Below are 19,332 nucleotides of genomic sequence, written 5' to 3'. Positions count from 1 at the left end.
CTCTCTTTGTTAGCCACCTTTTTGAGTACCACATGTTTTCTTGACCAGAAATATCATTTAAATTGATGAGTAAGAAATAGGATCTTTAAGATAAAAGATAGGATAGTATCTGAGGAATCCTTCAGTACTAGGATCACTGGTTCTGCTTCATTTTCTGGCATTTACACTGAGAAAGCATCTACATTTTTCAGCAAATAACATATTGTACAGCTCCTTAGTGCAACATTTCAGTGAAATTCAGTGTCACTTCTATGGAGCTGAATGTTTCATAAGAATTTTGTAAGAATTTTCTGAACTGCAAATTTTGCTGGTTTTAAACCTTTTTAGTTACAGAGAATTTTTTAGGATGTTATCTGATACAAGGCTGTCTGAGTCTGCTGACATATGGACAGAAATAAAAGCTCTATGTGAAGAAGCAGATTTCCTTAATGCTCTCAATTAGTTCAAATCACAACAGCAATCTGTCTGAACAATGCAGCACGTGTTACTAGTTGCTTTCCTTCTCTTCTTGTGAAAACCAAATAATGCTCATAGCTTCAAAGCTTCCTAATGAATTGACTGACTCAGACAACTTTAAAAACCTTCTACAGTTCAGCTAGGTAGACAGTGGAATGGATTTATGGAAGGAATTTGTGTCTCTGTCTGCAGAGTAACTTTTCCACAATAACTCAAAATGTCGTGATCTCTATTACCTCTAACATCTCCGGTCCAGGGTCTGAGAGCTTCGTTGGTTAGATTGGAATGAATCTATTGCTGGAATACCAAGTGCAGAAGTAACCGCTACTGACTGGGAGAAATATGTGCTTTCACTTCATAAGATCTGTAAGACAACTCCCTTTGCAATGCAACAGTGTGTGGTGATGAATTCAGGAGTGAGGTATCTAACTATTAGTTAGGTGCCCACCTCTAGTCAGTGGAAATTTTGTCAGGACAGCCCCGGCTATCTGTGGAGCTGTTAGACTGAAAAGCAAATCTGTTTTACTGTGAAGTGAATCACCATCTCAGCTTCCTTGACTCAGTTGCCTGAAAGCTTGACTCAGTTGCCTGAGCTATCTGTTGCCATTTTTGTGGTGCTCAAGATATATCCCACAAGCTTGTAGTTACAACAGAGATCTTGCAGGATCCACCCTTTGTGGAACCATCAAGAGACCAGCAGATGCTCTTGAGCATGTGAGATGACATGAGATAGTTGCGTGTAGGCAAGTGTATGAAGTGTCAGATCTTTGTTGAGTTAATGTGAGCTTAAAGACATGTAGACCGATCTAGATGTATCTGTCTTAATCTGAAGCTGAATTGTTCCAAATCTTGCAGTCTGGAAAAGGGAAGAATCTGTTCTCTGATTCTTCATCGGGATGCTAACTTTTGAGCATTAAGGTGATGATTTGAGGCCAAGAAGTCACTCTCTTCTAGATGTGATTATGCCACTGAGGATGTTGCTGCTGGTGTGCAGTCAAAGGGATCAAGTGAGGGCCCTCTAATCCACTTCAGCTGAAACAAACAAGATTAAGTCAAACCATCTGGGTGTCAGTAACATCTTCAGAATCGCATAGGTGTGTACAAGGGGAATGTCTGTCCATCTCTTGTCAACGTCATCTGTTCCACCACTGAATAGATAGAAGGAAATTTGGGGCTGAGTTAAAATGTCAGCTTGTTTTCACTCTGATGAGAAAATCAAAGATGGAAAAAAAAGTAGTCGGAACACAAAGAAGCTCTGGTGAAAATACTTGCTTTTATGGAAATTAGTTTCTCAGTAGAATAGTAAAATCTTTTAAGCTAGTCACTATTCTTTTCCATAGAAAGTTAGGTAGTGTTTTTTTCCTTATGACTGATTAGCATCTTCCAGCATCTGAGTGTTGCCTCTCCCATGTGGTTGGTTGGCGAAGGAGGTAGAGAAGAAGCTCAGAATTTCATGCTGCCTTCTCAGGACTGCCTCATCTCCCATAGGATGCTGCCACAAGATGACCAGGCCTTCTGCAATGGTTCTCTCCAAGAAAAAAGCAAGTAGGAGAGGTGGAGAGAAATGCCACGCTAGCTGTAAACATGGATTTGTGTGTCTCAATTTCCTGAGCTCATACACTTCACAGTTATCCAGCAGAAGCAAGCAGATGTTTAATCTAGGCTGATTTTGTGCTATTTGTTTAGTTACTGAGCTGAAGAAATGTCTTACAGAAAGAGGACTTACTACAGTGAACAAGTGTGCAAGAGGTTCAAGTGGTTGTAGCAGTTACGGAGATAACAGCATTTAATGACTAACTTTCATATTCACATGAGTCCTGTTGTAGAAAGCAGAGGTTTTGGGCTTGTCTTCTAATCTAACTTTTTATCTTTATATATTCCTATCCCTGTGCATAAGGTTCTGGTAGTTAAATAAACACTGGCTTGATGAAAAGAAGCCAGCATGAAGTAACTGAGCCCTGTGTTTCCTTTCTTTGCAGCCCTATGATGTAAATTTACAAGTTACGTCAGTGTTGTCCAAACTGTCCTTATTTCCCCATCCTCATATACATGAATACCTTTTGGATCCTTATGTAAACCTGGCGTCTGGCTGCAGGTCTCTCTTCTCTGTCATTGTCAGGGTGAGTAAACACACAGTTAATATTTACATATGGCTGTACAGCAGTGACGTATTTACTAACCTTGTAGTCAGTGGTGGTTGCTGCTGGCTAGTTTAAGTTGGCGAATGGCTTATCACTGAACATAGGTACTTATGCTCTTAATTTGAACATCAGAATTATGGATTTTCTACCAAAAACATTGGAAAATGTATTTCTAAGCATTTATTTTCATTCTGCGTGTCTTGAAAGTTGTTCGTTTGCTTAGTTTCATTGTGTATATGCAAAATCACCCCTCTGGCAATGATGTTGCTTTAAACTGGATTCGGTCACATCGTTGTCACTTGCAGGCAATGTCAGGTAGTGCTGTAAGAACAGGCCAAGTGCTGGTTTGCACCAGGTTCACACACAGGCAAAGGACACTCCTGAGTATTCTGTGCCGTGATGTGTATCTCTGTTCATCCTATTTTTCTTTCTGTTTTTGATGCTGAAGTCCTGGATTTTTCAAAAGTCCCTTTCCTTCCTTTCCCTCTCGGATTCCATCTCTTCCTGCCAGAGCTGCATCCTAGAAGTGCTGGCTGGGTGCCTGTCACACTGCGGCTTCTCAGTCAGAGATCCCTTCCCTGCCCCACGCACCAGCTGTTATTAAGCTGGTCGGAAGCCTATTAATGGTCCTTGCCCGGTACTAATGGAGGGCTTACCTCCTTTTTTCCCAGCAGTCCTCCCCATTTCAAAATATTAACTTCACTGTCTCCCTTTGTGCTTTCCCGAAACCCAGGAATTTACTGGTCAGTTGCCTACATCAACATTTACTAAGACAAATTAATTGTTGGCATAATTAAAATAAGTCATACCATTTGTGGCAACAGCTAGTAAGGCTCAAGAGTTCCTGCCCATTTTGGATCTCTTTACTTTCTGCACCCACTTACTCTTTTTTGGGGCAGAGCAGATACTCTGCGTGTTGTTTTGTGAGCCTGTGAGGATGCTGACGTGGCTCTGCATCCTGGGCACTGGAGGCTGCCAGTTCACCTTGCTACTGCACACACTTGGAAGGTGTTAACTTTGTGTGTTGATGACATTATGCTTCACAGGTCGTTGGGGACCTCATGGTTAGAATCCAGCGCATCCCAGATTTCACTCCCAAACTTCTGCTGGTCAGAAAACGCCTTTTGGGCCTGGAGCCAGAAGGGCCCATGTGAGTAAATACACTGCATATTCTCCAAGACTCACGGCTGGTTTTTCTGTGTGCCAGTCTTGATTCTCTGCTGATTTATTTTTTTCTCTTTCTCAGCATTGACCACATGACGTTACTAGAGGGCGTGATTGTGCTGGAAGAATTCTGCAAAGAGCTGGCAGCCATCGCCTTTGTGAAGTATCACGCCTCGTCTACACCATGAGCAGCCTTGATGAGTAGCCAGGCTGTAAAAGCACCCAGCCTGTTTCAGACTATTGACAACACCCAGAGAAGAGGAGGTGATGCCTCCTGGCAAAGTGTCTGTTGACATTTGGCAGAATTGGAAGAGAAGTTACTCCCACCAGGTGTTGACATTGCAATAGAGAGGGATTCAAAGGGACCTAGAGTATGATGGAAGGCGTTTGGGGATAAACCAATACATAGCATTTCTAGCCACTGTGCGAAGAGCTGCAAAAGCTGCATGAAGAACCACAGACATCAGACCTTGGTTATTCTGTTATAATGACAATGTTTAGAGAGTTGGGTCTTTTGTATGTTCTGGGGCTCACACACGCCAATTTGCTTTTTGTGACCTTGTTACTTTTAAAAAGCAAATTAATTTTCTAACATTTTTATGTCTTAATTCTTTTTCTTTTCAGTTGGATACATGAAAGGAAATCACAACTGTAGTTGCAATGTATGTTATTAAAAGTGAAGAGGTTAAAAAAATCCACCAATCCATAAACAGTGGGATATATTAATGAGGGATCATATTTGTTTTGGTGAATCTTAAGGACAACTCTGAGACTAATTCCCCAATGGAATACTTCCGGAGATATATCAGTATAAAATCAATACTAATGGAATTAATCCTGATTCAGCATCACAACCATAACAAATATATCTGAAGTGTACGTGTTTCTGGTATGTTTGTCTGTGTCATTCCAAGTGATTGCTCTTCAGGTCATCTGTGTAACTAGGTTTGCTTTAGGTTTCTGCCTGTAAACTCCAGTTGCTGTGGCTCAAGTCACCTTTACAGGGAAGTTAATTGTAGGTCATTAGTTGTTGTTGTTGAAACAGTATTTTTTAATTTCTTTTAAATTTATATTTAGCCTGAATTGGCTTAAGAATCTTTTGTGCCTTGAAAACTGGCAGCATAAACATTCTGTCATTTTTTGAAATGTTTTGATTGCTTATCTAACCATTGCAGTAGTGCTCCGCAAAAGATTGACTGATGCCATTTCAGTTAAAGCATTGATACCATATATAGGACCAAAATTTACACCTTCTTTTCCTAGTGCTGGGACGCAGAAATGTCTCTCAGTGAATCTTTTTCAATATGAATACTATCAGCCAGGGCAGGCGTTTGCATTGCAAATGTTCGGACTTGAGAGTGCTTTGCTTCTATTTCTCCAGCGTGAAGGGCGCTGCAGCCTGCGCTTCCCCCAGTGCCACCTCTGCACCGCGCGTTCAGGCGTCCGGGCTTTAACCTTCAGGTGACACTGAGGGACTTGGATGAGAGGCCTGTCCTGCTCTCCACACAGGTGTGTGGTCCCTCTTTCCCCTCCTATAAATATCATAGTATAGGCAGGCAAGGTGGAGTTGAGCTCCTTGTGTTTATATTCTATTCGTTTGTCTTTCCTACCATCCCATTTGCACCGCTAATGCCTATTTCAGATGTGGTTGCTCATACACAAATAGGGACTAATTTACTTGGTCACTAGAATTTTTTTTGGATTTACATGAAACAGATTCTGCTCTGGATCCATGCCTTTGAGGGTTCTATTGTTTTTTTAATATTTATGCAACCTGGATGTTGAGAAGCCTTTTAAGTTAGCAGGTTAATTAGAACAGTGTCACAGTTAATGGGCTACATTTATTCCTATCACAGCAGTGAAGAGGGTCCTGCTGTAAAAGCTTCCAGTACAGGTTCAGCTGGAGAGAGCAGTTCTGGAACCAGGGAAATATTCTGGCAGGTAAATCTTGTATTCACTGGCTCCCTATACTGGGAGACTTTTGTACAAAGCGTTGCATTTATCTGGCAAACAAAAGCATGTTTTACTTCCTCACCTCTTCTTTTTTGTGAAATTTAGCCCCAAAGTGTTTTCAGGTCAAAGTAGTATAGTAGGATAAAGATTAAAAAGTGACACTTTCTTCATTTTTGTTCTTTAGAAATGTAGCTTGAAAGTAGCAAATGATTTTTAGCAATATGTATTGCTGTCAGTCCATATTAGAAGCTTTGTTAATGTAACATACCTGACACATAGTTTAGAACATGTAAATGTCTATGCAGAGGATGTTGAATACATACATTTATTATAAATAAGGTCCAAGTTCAGCAAAGCAGTTAAACCTAAGCTTCATTTCAATAATTTTATTCCTAAATCACAATTTCTTACATGAACAAAGTTAAGCTGTTGAGCACCAATGTTGATGCTTTCCTGAATTTGGGTCTTTGTTGGTTTTGCTTGAGTTTCATTACTTTTTCCTCAAATTTTTCTATCTTTATTATTTATTTTTTTAAAGTGTATGTTCCAAAATACTTCTAATGTCTCAATTTCAGTGGAAACTGGAAGTGATATTATTACTATAAACAAAAGTGAGAGAAATATTAAGCGAAATTTGCAAGAGCACTCCAAGTAATATAACAATTTATAAAGCCGTTCAAGAGATGCCTGTTCTCAAATGAAAGCAGTAACATCACGGCTTTTGTCGTTGTTTTCAGTGATACCTGAGCTCATGACACTGAGGAGTTGTATCAATCAGCTGCTGGAAGGACGGCTGCAACCTCTATGCCATTTAATGCAAAACAGTCTACTGAGCTGCAAACATAATTTCTTCATGCTTGTCCATGAGAAAAAGTAGGTAGATAGAGCTATAAACACTCTTAAATTCAGCATATTATTGTTCAGTCTCCAGCAACACTGCTGATGTTCTTGCAAACTAAATGTTATTTAGTTGATAAGACATGGACCCATCCTGATGGAAGTGAAGCAATCCAAGTTGTTTTGGCCTAAATGGCTTTTGTGAGTGCTGCCTACAAGCCCTTAATTACCGTACACGATGACAATGACCTTTATTTTTGTAAAAGTGATTTAATCTTCCCTCAGAGATGGAACTCGTTTAATTATTTTTTGTGGTGATATTTTTCATGCACTTTTTTTTTCAAAAAAAATAGAAGGTTAGAAGTTAGTTCAGGTCCATGTTTTCACCTTTCCAATCTATGCATGTCATTGAGGTGCCCATTTTGTTTCTGTGTGCGTGTTTGTATGTGGTTATTTATTACCCAGAAATGGACCCTGAGAAAAGACATGGCCTGAAGTTCACAGCACGTGCATGTCCCTCAGATGTCAGTGGGAAGTGCAAGTGCTTATCAAGTTAGAGAATACGGCCATTAGTATTAGGTTGAAATACTTGAGAGGTAATACTAGAGTATTTTTTTTAATTTCAAAAAGCAGATCCAAACCACATTTTAACCCTGATGCACATGTGTGTAAATAGGCACATTTTTTACTTCTTTTCCATTTACAGTATGTATTTGATTTAGACTCCAATATAGAAAATTTTGTAATAAGCCATGTGCTAACTCTGGTAGAACAAGTTTGTCCTTAGTTTCTCATATGATTGTAATGTTCCTGGTAATCAGATCCTGTCTGTGTAACGTTCTTACTATGTATTTGTCTGTGCAATATAAAAGCTGTGATTTGATACACAGCTTGAGTCTGGTTGTACATCACCTATGTATATATATACATATATATATATATAAGGACCAGAATCCCAAGCTTACTTACACTACGATTAGTGTAAGGATTGTTGCACTTGATTTTACAGGGCACAGGTAATCATGGGATGGCTTTGTAAATGCATGGTAATTTCTACCATAACCTGCTGTGTAATTTCACAAATGACATTTTACTAGTGCTATTTGTCTTGCTGAAAGAAATGCTAAACCGAAGTGCTAGGTAAAGTGGAAGGATTTTGTCATAGACTTGGGGCTACATGGAAAATCCATATCTGATATTGCGTATCATGCAGGATTTTCAAACCATGATCCTCAATACTTTCTGCGCCCTGTAAAACAGTGTAACTATATAAAATCTATATCCTTGTTTTGCCTCCTGCCTTGTTTACATTAAACAGAGGATATTCAGTAAAATTTTTCTATTAAACTGTGTGTAGGTCACTTACTGAGCGTGTTGCCGGGGTTTCGCGGGTTTGGGATTTCCAATGAGGAATTGTTGAAACAGCCACATTACCAGACATACAATAATAAGTTTTATGAAGGAGGTTGTGATAAATTCCAACTTTTTGTGCAAAAAAATGCATGGAGGATTAAAAGGGATATTCTCGAAATAAATTCATTTCAATGAAGCCACTGCTTCTGTTATTACAGAATCCATAATAGGTTTTGTATGGATGACCTTGAGACAGAAAATGTGTTAACATTTTCCATCTTGCCTTTGATCCTCAAGTCCTTTCATTTCTTGTGAGTCTGTCACTGCAGCATCTGCTGGGATGAACCTCATTCCTGCACGGTGCTGCAGCACACCGCGGATGCTGGGAGTGAATCAGCTCGTTCTGGCCCATGAACAGTGGGAGCAAAAGGAAATGGCCAGACTTGAGTCACCCTAACACAGATACACGTCTGATCTGCCCGAAAACCCTGATACCTGTCAAGGCTGCAGCTCGTCAAGACCTTGATTTTCTATTGCATTTGGGCGCAGAGTGTGTCAGTCACAACATGAGTTTATTGAATTGGATAGAAATGTCATGTACGTGAGTAAGCATCGTTTCTTCCTTCAGGCCCTTTGAGGAATGCTTTTATACATATGTTTTTATATATTTTAAAATTGTATTTGTTGGGTATCTTTTCTTAGTATCTCATCTAGTTTTGATGTCCTTGAAGTTTTGCTCAGCTTTTCAAAAATCTCATTGCACTGTAAGATCCCCTCTGAGGGCTCCACTTGGATGTTAAGCTGTTTCTCCTTCTCAGTATTTAGCAGCTGCAAGTGCTCTTGCATCTTTTACAAGAGAGCTACAGCAAGATGATACACTTGACAGCTTTTTTAACAGCTCTCAGCATCTTTCCCTCCTCCTCTTGGGTCTCAGAGATTGTCATCCCCCACCCCAGATCATTTATTTGCTGTGCCTTGCTTAAGGCATTTTGAGATTTAGGGACATTTTGCTTCCTCAAGCAGTGAGGAAGATGTATCAAAATTGCACATTTTGTATCTTCTTGTACTTTTCTCTTACTTTTATATCTTTGAAATGACTGGATTATTGAAGCATGATAATCTTATGGCAATTGCATTCTGACGCAAGATTTTGGGGCTCTACATTCTACTGGAAAAAGACCGGAGTATTATCAGTGTGTGGTCTCTACTTCATATTTGTTAACTCATTTTGCAGATTCTCAGTCAAAGCTCTAAACGTAGATACAAGTAGTGCAGGATCTACCAAATTTGTTAACCTTCAGATATTAGCAGAACCAATGCTGTTGAAGCCTTAAGGATTTTGCCAGTTTGGTATGTGATCTAATTGGATTAAAGTACAATAATAATAACGCTCAGAGAAGTGAATCTGTCAGAACTCGCATGAGCCCTTTCAGCCTAAACCCACATGTTCCTGGGACATCCTTTATCAGCTGAGGCTCCCTCTGAAGGATAAGAAAGAGAACTGAAGAGCAATTTGGGACTCAGGCAAAGAGCATGTGGTGGATTAAAGTTTTCAGGTGTTATAAGATTCTTGGGAATGCCAAAAAAGAAACAAAATGTGTACAGTTAGATTTTTGGACCAGTTGCTGGCATTGTCTTTGGGGTCAGATCCATGAGGATAAAAAGAAGCAGCTTGGAACATGGTCTCTCACCGGGCTATTTAAATTGATCTTACTAGGATATATATTCTGAACTGTTTTTCATCAAATCCCTGCTGGTGGTATAAAACCTGCTAGAATAGTGCTGTGGAACTGACAACTTTGCCCATGTCTTCTAACTTTGATGAAGAAGATACATCTGGCTTTACCTTTCTGTTCATCGTAACTCAGTAGAGATTTGTGTGTGTCCCCTCCCTCTGGAAAGACGTTTTACGTACTGAAAAATAGGAGAATGTGAAAGGAAGGATCCCATTGCAGTGCTGGGCTGTAGGAGCACAAAGAAAAGCATGTTCTTCACAATTGACATTTTCAAAAAATATGAACCTCACTGTATTCTGAAGTGACCACAGGAAGTTCTGCAGAAAACCAAAGATATTAAACTGATTTAAGTGAGGAGGGCAACAGAGGTAACTAAGTTTAGCGTAGTGCAATTATGGCTTAGGGTTAGAAGAACATTACTTCCCAATAAAAAGGTTTGAAAGCCTTAAGCATCAAGACTCAAGAAATTACGGAGCCTGATCTATCAGAATGCAATTAAGAATGAAGTGATGTCTTTGAGGAAAGCTGGTATTCCATGTCAGTGAAAACTTCTGGCCATGAATGCTGCTAGACCAGGAGAAATGGAAGGCGGCTGTAACCTCACACTTTAAAAACCAAACTGGACAAAACATTGAATGTTTCAAGAGGAAAACAGCCTGTCAGTGTCAGTGAGGAGATAAAGTAAACATACATTTACATCCTCAGTCTCCCAGCTAATTAATGGCTCCTGAATAACTTGTATTTATTCTGCGAGAAAGCAGTGGGATAGCTGATCCACCTGAGCGTCTCCTCTAAATGAGGAAAGTTACTGCAATCTGAGAAAAGCAATTTTCAGCCTCCCAAAGTACAACTCGCTTCCATAACAACCTGTTTGCAGAAGCGACCCCCGTTCCAGCAGCGGGCGGTGCAGCTGCTGAGCGGGGCAGGATCCTCCATGCTGAGCTGCCTGGGATGCAAGGAACAAACCACCTGTTCTCTGCATCGTCATTAGCCCTCACTTGAGAAACCCGCTTCTGCTTCCCTCATCTCCGCTTCCTCAGGAAGCACCTGTCAAGCTCATATTTCTTAATTTGGGTCATGAATTTTTCTTTCCTAATGTTTGTAGAGGCTCCTATTTTAATCGTTAGCAGGATGTCCATCAACACTCTGCGTATTCCCAGCCAATTTTCCTTTCAGCTTGTGAAAGAAAGAAATCTTTGTCTTGTTTATCCTCCCTTTGAGACTCACGTTCTCCTGCCTTGTTAATTCCATCCTTTCAAACCCCTGAAGGTGTTTCTTGTCTTGTCCTTCACCTTGGGGGTTGTGCCATCAGCAGTTTGTGCAGCACAGCAGGCAGGGAGTGTTGGGGACCATACAGACAGAAGCTGAGCTGCTTCTCTCCACCCAGCTCCAGCTGCACGATCTGTGTGGGAAACCCTGTCTACACAGCAAATGTGGAACCAGAATTAAAACCCAAGCACCCCAAAATCAGTGGGAATTTTGCCATCATTAGAAATGGTACGAAGTCGAGCACTCTCTGCTTTGTCGTGGTTGAGGCGGACAAACGACATAGACCAAGTTCTTCCAGGATGAAAGTAGTAGATGCCATTTATTGCCAAAAGTGCATTTTTATACAGTTTTACCAGTTCATGTGTCTCTTCACTATTGGTTACAAGTTACAGCAGTAACATCTCATTGGCTAATTTTGCTATCATCAAGGTTATTCTTCTACTCCCTTCTCTCTCGTGGGTACATCCTTAACATCTCCGGATACTTACTCCTTTACTCCCATCTTTCTCACGGGTAGGCCTTCATATCTTCAAGGCTAATTTCTGTCCCCATGCCCTCCGCCAGGGAATCCACAGACCCACCATAGTCCCCCACACTGCTTCACAAATTCAATTTGTCATTTCTGATGAAGTTTTATGTCTTTCAGAAGGAAAACAGGAATGAAAACTATCAGAGAAGAAAAAAACTGGTTTCATGAGTTTCTTACGATGCCTGAAAAAAACTGCATAGCTTGGTCATGTTTAAAAGACAGACGATTAAGGAGACACGTTCTATTGATTTAAAGAGTGTGTCTGCACAACCTCGCTGCAGTTCTGAGCTCCCAACAGCGTGTTTGGCACCAGCTCAGCACAGGGACAGGGGAGCCATGTCTGCTCCTATATTTCGTATTTCTGATTGCTCAGAATTGTATTGTTCTGATGGTTCTTTGTTCAAATAACCTAACATAAATTCCTACAGAATGGAAGCCTGAAGAATTTGAAATCAAAATTCAGTCACCAAAATCTCTTGGCCTTGCTTACACAGGCAAAAACTTGTCAGGATCATATAAGATAGACATTTAGGCCGGTGCTATCTGAAGTGTTCCCCTCTCACAGCTGTATGCCAGAAGACAGCTGTGCTGTTGGTAAATAAGACCTCGCATGAACAGCTTAGAATTCTGCTGTTCCCTGACTTTTTGCTGAAATTTAGGAAAAGTAATACTGGGTAAATCACGCATCAAAATTGTGTGAGCAGATTCATGCTCTATATAGTAAATGTCTGCTTCCCTGGAGCCGTGATCTCAGCGTGGATCATTAAATAAGGAGTTGGTTTAATATCGACCAACAAATCACAACAAAGCTTGATGTTTCCAATATGGCAAATATTCAGGAAACTGGATATATCAGGCCTGATTTTTACATTCTAAAAGATCAAAAGTGAGCACAAACCCTTTTTTCCCCTTTTATAATTAATTCCAAATGTCAATTTGATCTACTAATATAATTCTAATTGCCAGTTTTCTAAAATAGGGTTTCTTTTTTGTTTCTAAATATCAACCAAACTGAACAATGAATAAATAGATGCCTTGATCTGATGAGAAGCGATCTGTTCAACCAGTGGGACAGTACCACAGGTTCTGAGCTAGAAAGTGGCGGTACATTATGATGGATAGTTTGGGATTATGGTATAAATACTCATCCTGTAAAGCATTGTTTATTTCATTGTGTTTCAGAAAGAAGCAAAGGTGTGGGAACTGTAAATAATGTGACGCAAATAATTCCAGCCAGCATGTGCTGAAAGGGCCAGTGGTGCCATTTCAAGGAACATATTACCTTTTACCCTTGATCACTGTGTCTTGTCCTGCTAATTGTTTAGTTGTTTTTAAGCAGCTTGCTTCCTATCCACACACCAAGGTGGTGCTGAGTCATTTGAGCAATTTTGTTGGGTTGGTGGGTTTGAGTGACAAATACATTTTTATTCCATGTGACAGCTGAATGAGTTACTTTATTAACAGAGAAAGCTATCACAGAGGAATTACATATATAGGCTTCATTTAACTTTTTTAAGTACAGGCCATATAGATGCAATTCATCTTTTCATCTTTTCAGGTATTAAAATATTCGGCAGAAGGGGTTTGGCTCCTTAGTTTTGACTCAGTTTTCTACAGAAACATTTTATGCTCAGCAGCTCTGTGAACAGCTATCAGAAGCCCTGAAGATATTGCTGATATTGCTTCAACATTGGCCTCGTGGTGTGTTACTTCAGTAGAAAACAAGAGCCAGCTGACCCAGATGCCAGGTAAAGATCTCTGGGTTGAAACTGAAATTCAGTAAAGGAAACTTGCATTGTCATGAGCAAGGTCAGTATGATTGTGTAACTCAACTATTTCAGCAGCTGAAGATTCCACCTGATTGACCTGTTTATAGGTTTATATTAATTCAGTACCATTTATCCAGTGGCTCCCTGAAATTTTATAAACATAGCCAAGGAGGCACCAATCCTGCATGTAGTATTTAATGAGTTGTTTTTCATTAAGGCAGGTGAACAGCAAACTCTTGATGTTGGGCTGATCCCTGTACCTGCAGCTCCCTACTTTGGGCGACAAAGCTGGGCATTAGCAGTATCTGAGTTGGATGGGAACCAAATGATAAAATTAAGAATAGCATAATAATGCAGCCGTGTAGCCCTGTTATATCATATTGCCATTGCTTGTAACAGGCCACAGGTTTTGTGCTGAGTTTGCGAGGCCTCAGGCCTGAGGCGCCAGGCTTCCTTTGACTGAACTTTTATTGACCTGCCTGCAGCTTTGTTTTAATTTGATTTGGCTGTATCAGCTATTTTTCCTCTGATCAGGTGGCTGTGCCTGATTTGTTTTACCTTGGTTATCATTGCAATGGTACTGCTGTGGTTTTACACTCTAATGTCATGATGCAGTACAGAGAAATAAATATGGGGCTGGTACGATGGCCGAGGCCTTGAGAGCATCAGAGCAGAGAAATACTGATATGGGGTGAGGAGTGGTGGGGCACGGGCTTGGCACTGGACACCCCACGGTGATGGACCCACACACAGCCCGTTAAAAACACAGTCCTGGACAAAACCGCTTCTAGGGATAACAAAGAAATAGTATCTAGCATACTTAAAAGGGGCTGTACATAGCAAATTCAGATGTGGCACAGAGCTGCAGAACAATGTGTGAAGAGGAAAGGTGTAAAACAAGTTAGGAAACATATTAAAATAAACCCACGTGGATCTTAGGGTCGGGATGACAAAACCATCAGTGTGAACATCACAGTCCTCCTGGGGCTGCAGCAGCCCCAGCACCAACCACAGAGCCCCAGGGAGCAGGGGAAGGGGCCGTGATGTCAGGAAATGGGGCAGGACATAGGAAAAGCAATTTTAACTGGTTTGCTATTGGCATTTACATTTTTCATGCTCAATCAAAGCAGCTTCTTTCTGTAATAATTAGATCTGGGCTGATAGTGGCTCTTGGAACAGACTGCAAGGGTTTCAACTATACTTGTAATAAATTATTGGATTCATATATAAGGTGTGTTTCCCCTCTGCCTTTTAACAAATTTTGGGGCAAAACAGTGACAAATACATTTTAGAACTACAAAAAGAAAGAGAGCAAATGACAGGATCAATCACACCGGGAAAAATTCATTCTCTTGCTGCCAAGAAGATTCTGACAAAGCAGGGACAGATACTTCTGTCTGCTGATGAAAAATAACATCTGTTTTACTCTTGTTCTTGATCCCGAAACCCTCCAGGCTGTGGAAAAGCTGCTTGTGGGTTTTTCCTGCGTGAGAACAGCGACATTTGACCTGAAATCTGTCTGGAACCAGGACTGGGGATGCGCACGAGGCTGGTGGTTAATATCATTCTTCAACATTTAAATGGTGCTGCAGCCCCAGTTTGGAGCTTTTAGCTGAGCGCAACCATAACATCCGTATTAAAGACACAAGAGGACACCTGAGCCCTGCCTCCAACCAAACATTTTATAACAAGACCTCTTTGTCTTTGGTTTGAATGTAGACATCTCTACTCAAGTCAAATTCTACTGTGCTACTGCCTTCAGGTTTAACCAGAATAAAAAATGACCACTGTAACAGTCAATATGACCAGACTGCAAAAATAGAAGCACAGAACTTCATTCGGATGCTCATCATTACTTAATACAGCAACCAGCGAACATTAAAATTTAATTTTACCAGAACATATTTTCCTTTGGATTGGGTCCCAAATAATTTCATCCTCCGTTTATTGCATTGTTTCAGTGACAACATACCCACACCATATTTATTCTTAAGGGGGTCAGTGTGCATGTGGGAAGCAAAGTGCTCATCAGTGGGTGCCATTCTCAGTATCCATGTGTCTCTTGGTTCCTCAAATCACTGTTACGAAGCATTTCCAGGGAGCTGATACATTTTAAACCATTATGTTTCCTACCATTTATAAGCACGTCTGAGCCAGAAATCATTCAGTGGCTGCTGCTGCATCCTTCAGGGACAAAATGTTCTAAAGAGCTAATGTTGCTCTTTCATTAAGAAACCTATTCAGAACCACAGAGAGTGATTTTGACAGTGCAATTGGTAGTTGCTCTAGGGTAGGAGCTTGACAGTAGTCCTATTTTAAGCTAAATTAATGTATACTGTTTATTTAAAGAAGCAGAGTCAGTTAAAGATTTTGGTATGCATACATAAGTATATACCTGTGTGTCTTGTGCACTTGTGCCTCTCCAGATTGCACAAAACAATTCTGAAGAAGGAGAAGACGAGGAAGAAGAGGAAAAAGAAGAAGGAGGAGAAGGAGAAAGAGATTCCTATAAACCCAAGATCAGTCATTTCACCCTGAGTGTATCATGTTTTTCTAGCATAACCACACTTTGATTTTTCATATGTTTTGGTGGGATTAAGCATGGGCGGAAAGAGAAAAGAAGGACATTTAGTGAACAAAGGAAGGAAGGTAAAGTGAAGGGCATTAAGGTTCCAAGTGACAGAAAAGATTAACTGCTTGCAAAGATGAACAAGGGTATAGTTTCACATTACAGTTCCTCTAGTGGTAAAGCTGGTTTAAAAAATTTTCTATCCTTAGCTGCCGGGCATCATGTTTTGTTCTTGCTGAAAGTTATATATAAACAATAACATTTCATTTCATAGCAACACAGCCCAAAGAGTTCAACTAGCACAGCCAAAGGTTATAAACTGCTGCATGGAGATGGAAACATGAACGAGGGTGGGTCCAGGCAGCAAATTTCACAGAACCACAGAATGTCAGGGATTGGAAGGGAACTGGAAAGCTCATCCAGTCCAATCCCCCCATGGAGCAGGAACACCCAGATGAGGTTACACAGGAAGGTGTCCAGGCGGGTTGGAATGTCTGCAGAGAAGGAGACTCCACAACCCCCTGGGCAGCCTAGGCCAGTGTCTGTCACCCTCACTGAGAAGTTTCTTCTCAAATTTAAGTGGAACCTTTTGTGTTCCAGTTTGTACCCATTACCCCTTGTCCTACCATTGGTTGTCACCGAGAAGAGCCTGGCTCCATCCTCCTGACACTCACCCTTTATATATCTGTAAACATTATTGAGGTCACCCCTCAGTCTCCTCCAAGCTCAAGAGCCCCAGCTCCCTCAGCCTTTCCTCACACGGGAGATGCTCCACTCCCTTCAGCATCTTTGTTGCCCTGCACTGGACTCTCTCCAGCAGTTCCCTGTCCTGCTGGAACTGAGGGGCCCAGAACTGGACACCATATTCCAGGTGTGGTCTCACTGGGGCAGAGTAGAGGGGAAGGAGGACCTCTCTCGACCTAAACTTGGCTTCACCAAGAGGAACAGGAAGGGGCGGCACGGGAGGCTGGTGACGTGGCTGAGCTGTGGGCTGGGGGGCTGGAAGAAGCTGTTTTCTGTCCCTTGACCCATCACCTCTGGTACTGCAGCGTTAGAGAAATATTACTGAACGTGTCTCTTCAGAAGGGTGTAGTTACATCTCATTAATGCAAGTTTGATGGAAGACGGTGTAAAACCCCAGCATTGTTATCAGTCCCTCTCATCTTTATAAGTGCCACTGCACAGGTAATTGCAGACTTTCAAAATTAGATCTCCTGGTAGAGCTACCGACCACATATACTTGTGTCTTAGTAAAATGTTCTTTGCAAGGGCTTTGGAGATCAAAGACAGTCTGGGCTTGATTTGAAACCAATTATCTACTGCTGTGTGGACCTTTGAAAACTGACAGGATTTTTATTTCCTTTATCCTTTGATCCCCAAAATGAGCAATATAAAGATAAGGAAAAGCAGAACAAAAGAACAGATGTACCAAGTGAAGAGTGAAAAGGGAAAGCAAGAATGTGCCTATATGTTAGTTGGATAGATTAAAATAGATAGATAGATAGATAGATGGATAGATAGATAGATGGATAGATAGATAGATAGATAGATAGATAGATAGATAGATAGATAGAAAAACTAAGCAGGTTGCTGGATTGGAAAACCCCAGCAAGCTACCAGGTATCATTCAGTTCAGTATCTTTGCAACTCAGAAAACCACCTAAACACAGAGTTGCAATATGGATTAACCACAGATGTCCATAGGAAGGATTTTTTTTTGCTTTATATGCAACTGGAATCACAGAATTACTCATGCAGTTGATGCTATAATACTCATGCTATAATACTTCAGGTACCATTCCTGCAGCAGCACATTGCTGTATGTTTGATCTTATTGTCTAATTTCTTTAACCTTTCTCCCACTCTTTCCCTGGTTTGGCTTCATATTCCAGAAAGAATCCAACCCTGCCAAGTGTGCTTTATGGCTCCAGCTCTAGCTTACCCCATCCAGCGCTGTCAGCACACTGGGGCCAAGCGAAGCAGCTGCAGATCCCTTCACTTCGGCAGCTTTTACACCCACTTTTGTGGCCCTGCTACTTTAATTTTAGTTTCACTGTCCGGGGTCAGTCCTTGTACTGAGACAATTAACACTGAGCATCTGAAATCTGATAGGGATTGAAAGCAAAGGGTGAGTGGTTGCCACCTGGTGAGAGGAGGAGAAAGGAGGGGGAGGATGGATGAGCTGGACCTTTTCCTTTTTCATCCGGCGCACATTAGTGGATCAATGACTGAAATGGATGAGGGTGCTGCTGAAGTGTCACTGCAGTGTAATGATGTAGCTGCTATTAATGGCTAGAGCTCCAGCCTGGAAATTATAGTGGAAGAAATGGATAAAAAAATAAATTCAGAGGGCTCTGAGTTGGTGATTTGAGGACTGCAATTCAGCGCTTGCTTTCATATTTCATAAAATGTCTACTGTGCATGTTTTCAGAACTTCACCTGTTAGTTAAGGAAGGAATAAAGTCAATAAAGTGTGTTTGATCATGATTCTCCTTCCATTCCCTATCTGTGTCACACAATCAGCAATGGTGGATCTCTTTAAATCAAGATCTACTTCTTGCTTTCCAGCAGGTCTGTTTGCAGCGGGGAAATGTCCCTTCGGTCCTCTGGCTGTCTGGATTCAGAGCAGATGTACACAATATTATTGGCCTGTGAACTCAGTGTATTTCAAGATCAAATTCCTATTACACTAAAATCACTGGCACAACCATCGTTACCTTCAGGTAGCCTGGATCTAGACACAGTAAAAAAGACACAACAACTGACCAAAGGAAAGCAAAAATCCCACAGCAAAAGCCCCTCATCTTGCAAAACTGTTGAAAAGGGCAAATCTGCTGTTCTCAGCTAAATCTATGACCTCAGGAAGGCAGCTGGACCGATATCAGGATCCAAGAGGTTTTTCTCCATATTGACTTTCTATGGGCTCCCCTCTACAGTGATTACAGAGGTCAGAGGAGCGAGCATGAAGAGAGGGAATTTATCTCCCTCTTCACTGAAAATGATGCAAAGTGGTGTCATCTGCTTCTGAGCCGTTACAAAGTAAATATACGGGAGTCTATAAGAAAGCTGTCTATAAAAGCCCTGCTTCCCCTCGCACCTTTCAGCACTAACCCACTTTCTGCCGCTTGCTCTGAGGCTTTTCCCTTTGTCCGCGCTGCAGGCGGCTGCTGTAGCTGCTGCCGAGGCTGCGGTTGCCTGTTCTGCAAGCAGGAAAGGGGAAAACATCCAGCACGGACCGGGTGAAACAACCAACCAACCTCTGGCTGGTTAATGACTGGTTCTGAAAAGCAGTTCACCTAAAATCCACAGCAGTCAGGCTGACCGGAGCGAGGGGAACTGCCCTTCACAGGCTTGCGTGATGCTTCTGGGGCGCCCGCGGGTCTCCTCTCCAGCCCTGTCTGCCTGCCCGGTTAATTCTCCACAGCTCTCTTAGTGGATGCTTCAATGTGTGCCAAAAATGTTTTTCTCTGATTTCAGACTCCTAAGTTTGTTGTTGTTGTTGTTTTCTATGTGCTTTCTAAATAGTGGAGGCTGTCTGCTAAGGCAGCTCGGGGTG

The 19,332-nt window shown here is 41.3% G+C and overlaps 1 protein-coding gene across 2 annotated transcripts in view; it reads left to right on the top strand.

Annotated features, from left to right (window-relative positions):
• FHIP2A (FHF complex subunit HOOK interacting protein 2A) overlaps positions 1 to 8,100 on the top strand; it is a 33,405-nt gene extending 25,305 nt beyond the window's left edge. For both annotated transcript variants that reach the window (XM_065066939.1, XM_065066940.1), the window contains 3 exons: positions 2,436 to 2,576; positions 3,644 to 3,747; positions 3,844 to 8,100. In XM_065066939.1, coding sequence (XP_064923011.1) covers positions 2,436 to 2,576; positions 3,644 to 3,747; positions 3,844 to 3,949 — 351 coding nt within the window. In that variant the 3' untranslated portion in view covers positions 3,950 to 8,100. The remainder of the gene's footprint in view (positions 1 to 2,435; positions 2,577 to 3,643; positions 3,748 to 3,843) is intronic.
• The last annotated feature ends 11,232 nt before the right edge of the window (positions 8,101 to 19,332 follow it).

This window comes from Columba livia, chromosome 6 (genome assembly GCF_036013475.1).
Source record: "Columba livia isolate bColLiv1 breed racing homer chromosome 6, bColLiv1.pat.W.v2, whole genome shotgun sequence".
Taxonomy (NCBI): Eukaryota; Metazoa; Chordata; class Aves; order Columbiformes; family Columbidae; genus Columba; species Columba livia.
This window is presented reverse-complemented; position numbering and strand designations above follow the sequence as displayed.